At 44.7% G+C, this 7,500-nt stretch overlaps 2 protein-coding genes and 1 long non-coding RNA gene across 8 annotated transcripts in view; 1 reads left to right on the plus strand and 2 right to left on the minus strand.

Moving 5' to 3' along the window:
* sppl2a (signal peptide peptidase like 2A) overlaps window positions 1-2,666 on the minus strand; it is a 14,696-nt gene extending 12,030 nt beyond the window's left edge. For all 4 annotated transcript variants that reach the window (XM_083552419.1, XM_083552418.1, XM_083552417.1 and 1 more), the window contains exon 1: window positions 2,421-2,666. In XM_083552419.1, the coding sequence (XP_083408545.1) occupies window positions 2,421-2,471 (51 nt within the window). In that variant the 5' untranslated portion in view covers window positions 2,472-2,666. The remainder of the gene's footprint in view (window positions 1-2,420) is intronic.
* Window positions 1-7,500, plus strand: part of LOC310732193 — a 44,236-nt gene that overhangs the window by 7,880 nt on the left and 28,856 nt on the right. Inside the window, exon 1 of one of the 3 annotated variants that reach the window (XR_014535369.1) lies at window positions 7,389-7,500. This exon is cut by the window's right edge and continues 963 nt beyond it. The exons of the other annotated variants lie outside the window; for them this stretch is intronic. This is a non-coding gene — a long non-coding RNA (uncharacterized lncRNA). Of the gene's footprint in view, window positions 1-7,388 lie in introns of those variants that run through there. 3 annotated transcript variants of the gene reach the window in all.
* Window positions 6,672-7,500, minus strand: part of LOC310732189 (CDC42 small effector protein 2-like) — a 15,944-nt gene continuing 15,115 nt past the window's right edge. The window contains exon 5 of the mRNA XM_083552539.1: window positions 6,672-7,382. The gene's annotated coding sequence lies outside the window, so the exon portion shown is untranslated. The remainder of the gene's footprint in view (window positions 7,383-7,500) is intronic.

Here is a 7,500-nt window from a genome sequence, read left to right on the forward strand (position 1 = left end):
GAAGACACTGTAATAACCTCTGATAGAGCGGTAATAACTTCCTATACAGCTGTAACCCCTTCATACAGCGGTAACACCTGCTTATACAGCGTTAACACCTGCCTGTAGGGCTGTAACACCTGCCTGTAGGGCTGTAACACCTGCTTATACAGCGAGAACACCTGCTTATAAAGCTGTAACGCCTGCCTGTAGGTCTGTAACACCTGCCGGTAGGGCTGTAACACCTGCCTGTAGGGATGTAACACCTGCTTATACAGCGTTAACACCTGCCTGTAGGGCTGTAACACCTGCCTGTAGGGCTGTAACACCTGCCTGTAGGGCTGTAACACCTGCCTGTAGGGCTGTAACACCTGCCTGTAGGGCGGTAACACCTGCCTGTAGGGCTGTAACACCTGCTTATAAAGCTGTAACACCTGCCTCTAGGGCGGTAACACCTGCTTATACAGCTGTAACACCTGCCTGTAGGGCTGTAACACCTGCTTATACAGCGTTAACACCTGCCTGTAGGGCTGTAACACCTGCCTGTAGGGCTGTAACACCTGCTTATAAAGCTGTAACACCTGCTTGTACAGCGGTAACACCTGCTTGTACAGCGGTAACACCTGCTTGTACAGCGGTAACACCTGCCTGTAGGGCTGTAACACCTGCTTATACAGCGAGAACACCTGCTTATAAAGCTGTAACGCCTGCCTGTAGGTCTGTAACACCTGCCTGTAGGGCTGTAACACCTGCTTATAAAGCTGTAACACCTGCTTGTACAGTGGTAACACCTGCTTGTACAGCGGTAACACCTGCTTGTACAGCGGTAACACCTGCTTGTACAGCGGTAACACCTGCCTGTAGGGCTGTAACACCTGCTTATACAGCGAGAACACCTGCTTATAAAGCTGTAACGCCTGCCTGTAGGTCTGTAACACCTGCCGGGAAGGGCTGTAACACCTGCCTGTAGGGATGTAACACCTGCTTATACAGCTGCAACACCTGTATATAGCTGCAACACCTGCTTATACAGCTGTAACGCCTGCCTGTAGGGCTGTAACACCTGCTTATACTGCGGTAACACCTGCCTGTAGGGCTGTAACACCTGCCTGTAGGGCTGTAACCCCTTCCTATAGGACTGTAACACCTGCCTGTAGGGCTGTAACCCCTTCCTATAGGACTGTAACCCCTGCCCACACAGAAGTGACCCCTTCCTATAGGGCAGAATCAGTTCCTATAGGGCTGTAACACATCCCATTGGGTTCCCTGTGAGTGTTCTGATGGTGAATGTTGACTTGTTCTGTCAGCACATGTTCACCACTCCACCCTGCAGATGCTGTTTGTCTACCACAGTTCAGGTGTGTGTACATGCCCAGGTGTGTGAGAGCAGTCCAGCCTGTCAGGTGTGTACTTTCATTACAGTGTAACGCTCTGGAATTCCCCACTGCTTTCACTTCCTCAGCACATAATAACCAGTGTGTTTACCTGCACAGGTACACAATCAAGGCTTTTAAACAGGCTGAAGTACAGACTGGGGGATGAGAAGTAACATGACTGATCTGATCTCCTTATTATTATTGTTAATGATTAATTATTAATAACTAGCTCCAGTCTCAGTGCTAGCCTCAGTCCCAGTCTCAGTGCTAGCCTCAGTGCTAGTCTGAGTGTTAGCCTCAGTGCTAGTCTCAGTGCTAGCCTCGGTCCTAGTCTCGGTGCTAGTCTCGGTGCTAGCCTCAGTGCTAGCCTCAGTGCTAGTCTCAGTGCTAGCCTCAGTGTTAGCCTCAGTGCTAGTCTCAGTGTTAGCCTCAGTGTTAGCCTCAGTGCTAGTCTCAGTGCTAGTCTCAGTGTTAGTCTCAGTGCTAGCCTCAGTGCTAGTCCCAGTGCTAGCCTCAGTGTTAGTCCCAGTGCTAGCCTCAGTGCTAGCCTCAGTGCTAGTCTCAGTGCTAGCCTCAGTGCTAGTCTCAGTGCTAGTCTCAGAGCTAGTCTCAGTGCTAGTCTCAGTGTTAGTCTCAGTGCTAGCCTCAGTGTTAGTCCCAGTGCTAGCCTCAGTGCTAGCCTCAGTGCTAGTCTCAGTGCTAGCCTCAGTGTTAGTCTCAGTGCTAGCCTCAGTGTTAGTCTCAGTGCTAGTCTCAGTGTTAGTCTCAGTGCTAGTCTCAGTGCTAGCCTCAGTGTTAGTCCCAGTGCTAGCCTCAGTGCTAGTCTCAGTGCTAGTCTCAGTGTTAGTCTCAGTGCTAGTCTCAGTGTTAGTCTCAGTGCTAGTCTCAGTGCTAGTCTCAGTGCTAGTCTCAGTGTTAGTCTCAGTGTTAGTCTCAGTGCTAGTCTCAGTGCTAGCCTCAGTGTTAGTCCCAGTGCTAGCCTCAGTGCTAGTCTCAGTGTTAGTCTCAGTGCTAGTCTCAGTGCTAGTCTCAGTGCTAGCCTCAGTAGCTAGCTCGCTAACTTACCCGATACGGAAGCAGAGTGAAGGCCAGAATCATCCACAGGATCGCTGTCATTTCGGTAACATCTGTCTTAGTCGCAGATTCGGTAGAAAAACGGACCTGAAAGTGTTGAAAGTTTAATTAAAAGTAATAAATATCCTGTATCTTTGATCTTGTTTGTTTATTCATATGTTCTGTCTCGAGACTGAAACACTTTCTTTTTCTTTTTTTGCTCAACCGTGTTCCGGTAAGCCCCGTCCCCTCTGCTATACGATTGGCTACTTAGTCGCACTCACGTGGACATGTCTTCATATTAGCTTCCAATCCTCGCGCAAAGGGGCGGGGTTTCGCCGGAATACGGGTGTCGCGGGAAGAGAGAAGAGTGATAACTGATCTCCAGATGTGTTTAAAGTGTTTACAGAACAAACAATAATGAGGACATGTGAGGAACAAAGAGAAGAACTGACCATAAAAACACGGAGTGAGTGAGGAGGACTATAAAAGAGTAATAACAGAGGGAGTGGAGGAGGGGGGGGGGTTTACCGGCTGAAGGAAAGCTGCTGATTGGTTCACTGCTGTATAGCGTCATTAGTTGTCAGTTGAAATCAGTGTTCAAACCTCAGTGTTGAAAACTCAGTTCCCAACAACACTGATAAGCTCTGTCTCTATGACCAATCACACACCACCACTGTCCAAATGACCAATCACAGACCACTACTGTCCCATCAACCAATCACAGACCACCACTGTCCCAATGACCAATCACAGACCACCACTGTCCCAATGACCAATCACAGACCACCACTGTCCCAATGACGATTCACTTAACACATCTTCTTTCTCTTCTTCTTTCAGCTTCTGCCACTAGGTGTCGCCACAGCGGATCATTCGTCTCTATAGCCCCCTGTCAGGGGAAGTCAGCTTTCACACAAACTGATTTATATGTATTTCACACCCTTTCTTATCCTATGATAGTTTACAGAACTCAGTCTCACAGAACTTTTCAGAAGATTCCATTTACATACTTAGAGCCAAGTATCTGGAACTTCCATTATCACCCAAAATTAAAGAAATACATTTCAAAATATGAAGCAGGATAAAGTTTATCCACTCAGTGAATATTTACGACTAAGATTTGGATTAGATTTTAATACATGTATATTTTGTGATGATATTAAAACCAGTGAACTTTTGTTTTTTCACTTCATGTGTGTGTGGTTTCACATCTAATAACTCTGACTGTAAAGGACTTGATCTTTACACTCGTAATGAACAATAACAAAGACCACGTTCTTGTTAATAAAATACTTCTGATGGGAACATTTTATATACACAAGTCGAAATACTTTAAAGTGAAACCAACGTTTTTTGCATTTTATAATTTATTTCCTTCACAAAAGAAAAATATGATTTACAGAATAAACCAGAGCCCTGTTTATTTTTATCCTTTTATTTATTACATTTTATTATTATTACAAATTTTTATTTATTTAAAAAAAAAATTCTCTCCCCTAAATATCTGTGTATACGTTAGTATTTTCATGCACCTGCTGTGTGTATTATAATGTAAATTGTACTTGTTATTGTCACGTTGTTTGTATATGGCTAATTGCTTAATAAGATATATATAAAAACGCCCCCCCCCCCCCGTCCTCTACATCTGCCTCTTTTAAACTACCTGCATGTCTTCCCTCACCACATCCATAACCCTCCTCCATCATCCTCCTCTTTTCCTCCTTCCTGGTGACTCCATCCTCAGCATTTTCCTACTGATATACCCCCATGTTGACCCCAGATACCTGAACTCCTCCACCTTCTCCACCTCTTCTCCCTGCATACTTCTCTGACACACCAGACTTCCTCATACAGTACCACAACTCCTCTCTCCAAACTGTCGTACGCTTTCTCTAAATCCACAAACACACAAAACTCCTTCTGACCTTCTCTATACTTCTCCATCAACATTCTCACAGCAAATAATGCGTCTGTGGTGCTCTTCCTCAGCATGAAACCATACTGCTGCTCACAGATGGTCACCTCTTCTCTCAGCCTGGCTTCCACTACTCTTTCCCATAACTTCATGGTGTGACTGATCAACTTTATTCCCCTGTAGTTACTGCAGGTCTGCACATCTCCATTATTCTTAAAGATCAGTACCAGCACACTCCTTCTCCATTCCTCAGGCATCCTCTCACCTTCCAGAATCTTGTTAAACAATCTGGTTAAAAACTCCACTGCATCTCTCCTAAACATCTCCACGCTTCTACCGGTATGTCATCTGGTCCAACCGACTTTCCACTCTTCATCCTCTTAATCGCTGCTCTCACTTCCTCCTTACTAATCCTATCCACTTCCTGCATCACCATCTCCACATCATCCAACCTTCTCTCTCACTCATTTTCCTCGTTCATCTGCTCAAAATACTCCCTCCATCTTCTCAACACACTCTCCTCACTAGTCAACACATTTCCCTCTCCATCCTTTATTGCTCTAACTTGCAGCACATCCTTCCCAGCTCGGTTCCTCTGCCTGGCCAATCGCTACAAAATCTTTTCTCCTTCCTCAGTGTCCAACTTCTCCTACAGCTCCTCATATGCCTTTTCCTTTTCTTTCCCCACATCCCTCTTCACCTGCTGCTGCATCTCCTTGTACTCCTGCCTACTTTTCTCATCACTCTGTCGATCCCACTTCTGTTTCTCCAACCTCTTTCTCCTTCTGCTCTCCTGCACTTCCTCATTCCACCACCACGTCTCCTTGTCTTCCTTTCTATTTCCAGATGTCACACCAAGAACCTTTCTAGCTTCCACCCTCATCACTTCTGCAGTAGTTCGACAATCATCCAGCACCTCTTCACCACCACCGAGCTCCTGTCTGACCTCTTCCCTGAACCTCACACTACAGTCTTCCTCCTTCAGTTTCCACCATCTTATTCTTCTTTCAGTCTTCACTCTCATCCTCTTCTTCTTCACCTCCAAAACCATCCTACAGACCACCATCCGATGCTGTCTAGCTACACTGTCCCCTGCCAACACCTTACAGCAGTGGTCTCCAATCTTTTCCAGAAAGGGCCGGTGTAGGTGCAGGTTTTTATTCCAACCAAGCGAGTACGCACCAAATTCTACCTGTTCAAATCTAATGATCATCATTGTAAATGACTATCAGGTGTGACCATTGATTGGTTGGAATAAAAACCTGCACCCACACTGGCCCTTTCTGGAAAAGATTGGAGACCCCTGCCTTACAGTCTCCAAACTCCTTCAGGTTGCATCTCCTACATAACCTAACTGCCCCAGCTGCCCTCTCTCTGCCTCGAGGAGAGGAACGACAGCTCTGCTGCTCTGCTGTGTAAAGACAAATCACCAAGAACAACATTTTTCATTGTAGAGAACGAGAGCTCCACTGATCTTTTATTCAGATCAAAACTTCCTTTAGTTCTCAGTTTGGAGTTTTCCATCTTTGCATAACAGCATTTGAGAAGCAAATGATCCTGACAGTGTGGTGGAAATGCAAATGATTCAGAGCTGCGATCCGCCTGCTGCTTTCCCATAAACTGATTTCGGAGCTGTGATTGGAATTCCAATGATTCAGTGAAGAGGAAATACAGTGAAGAACACCAGATGACGGGTAACAGAAGAATAAATACCCCCCCCCCCCCCATGCATGGTGTTACTCTGCACTGCATACACATACCCCATTTACACATTTTTACTCCTCTGATTAAGGTGTGTGGGAGAAATTAAGTTATGTTACACTGGAGTTAAAACAGGAAGTCGAACTTTCGAGTGGAAATGATACCATCATTACGATCACATTTTCATTTTTACATCCATCATGAGACTAATTATTTCTCTTTTTTCTCTTTAGTTTGCTGGTGCAATTTATTCACAATAATCCATTAGTGACTAAATACCAGTGAAGTGTCACTTGTACAATGTCATTTGAAGCTCTCTCTCTCACACACACACACACACACACACACACACACACACACACACACACACACACACACACAGATTAAATAAACATGAGCTCAATGACTGATTCATACATTTTTGTGTATTTACACAATCAATAAAAAAAAAATCCAAATGCAATGTGAAAATGAGTTCACAGAACAATAAAACCAGTAACTTTATATAATGATAAAATAGGAATTCATAAATAGTGCGTATGCACCAATAGAAAATGGGCGTGGCCACAGCAACAATCCACTAAAAATCGAAACGTCTATTTAATTCGATGTTTTTAGGGATCAGAGAGAAAAGACACACAGGCTGCTGCTTGGCATCATTTATTTGGGCATCAAAACATCTGTACAAAACTCCTCCAGCTGTTTAACGTGGTGAAGGAGAGCATCGTGGGAAGACGTTACAGTGAGGTTGCACATGTCAAGTTCAGGATGAACACAGCACGTTTAAAAAGCTTTAAAAAAATAAAGAACCATATTCCATATTCTACATCCCACGGAATATATTCATAAATTCATATCAAAGATATAAAATCGTGGAAAAAAAAAAGCTCGTTATTTACGTCTATTTGTGTTCAATGTAATGCTCACGCTCGCTCATCGGTTCAACTCGTGTGTGTGTGTGTGTGTGTGTGTGCGTGCAGTGGCCCAGCCACCATGTTTTAACCCCCGAGACAAATCACCAAATAAATAAAGCGTCCATGGTTGAAGAGAGAAAAAGATGGAAAGAAAGATGAAAGAAGGGGGCGGGGTTTCGATGGAAGCCGGATGCTGATTGGTCGGAGTGGTGAGCGTGGGCGTGAACGTTTACACTCTGATCAGAAAGCTGAAAGCGTCTAACAGTGTGATTAGGCAGATATACACGCGTCTCACAGACCAGTACACCAGTGCTCTGACTCAGTGTGTGTGTGTGTGTGTGTGTGTGTGGATATATATATATATTTATATGAGTTTAAATCCAGCGTTGCTCCTCATCCTCACTGTTTCAGTTCAGCAGGTCACACACACTGGCGTCCACACTGCAGAAACACACACACACACCAGGTTTAACAATGGCAGATATTCAGGTTATCTTTAACTCAGACTAACAGTAAGTGTATGAGTGAACACACACACACACACACACACACACACACA

Source organism: Silurus aristotelis, assembly GCF_946808225.1.
Source record: "Silurus aristotelis genome assembly, chromosome: 10".
In the NCBI taxonomy this organism is placed as follows: domain Eukaryota; kingdom Metazoa; phylum Chordata; class Actinopteri; order Siluriformes; family Siluridae; genus Silurus; species Silurus aristotelis.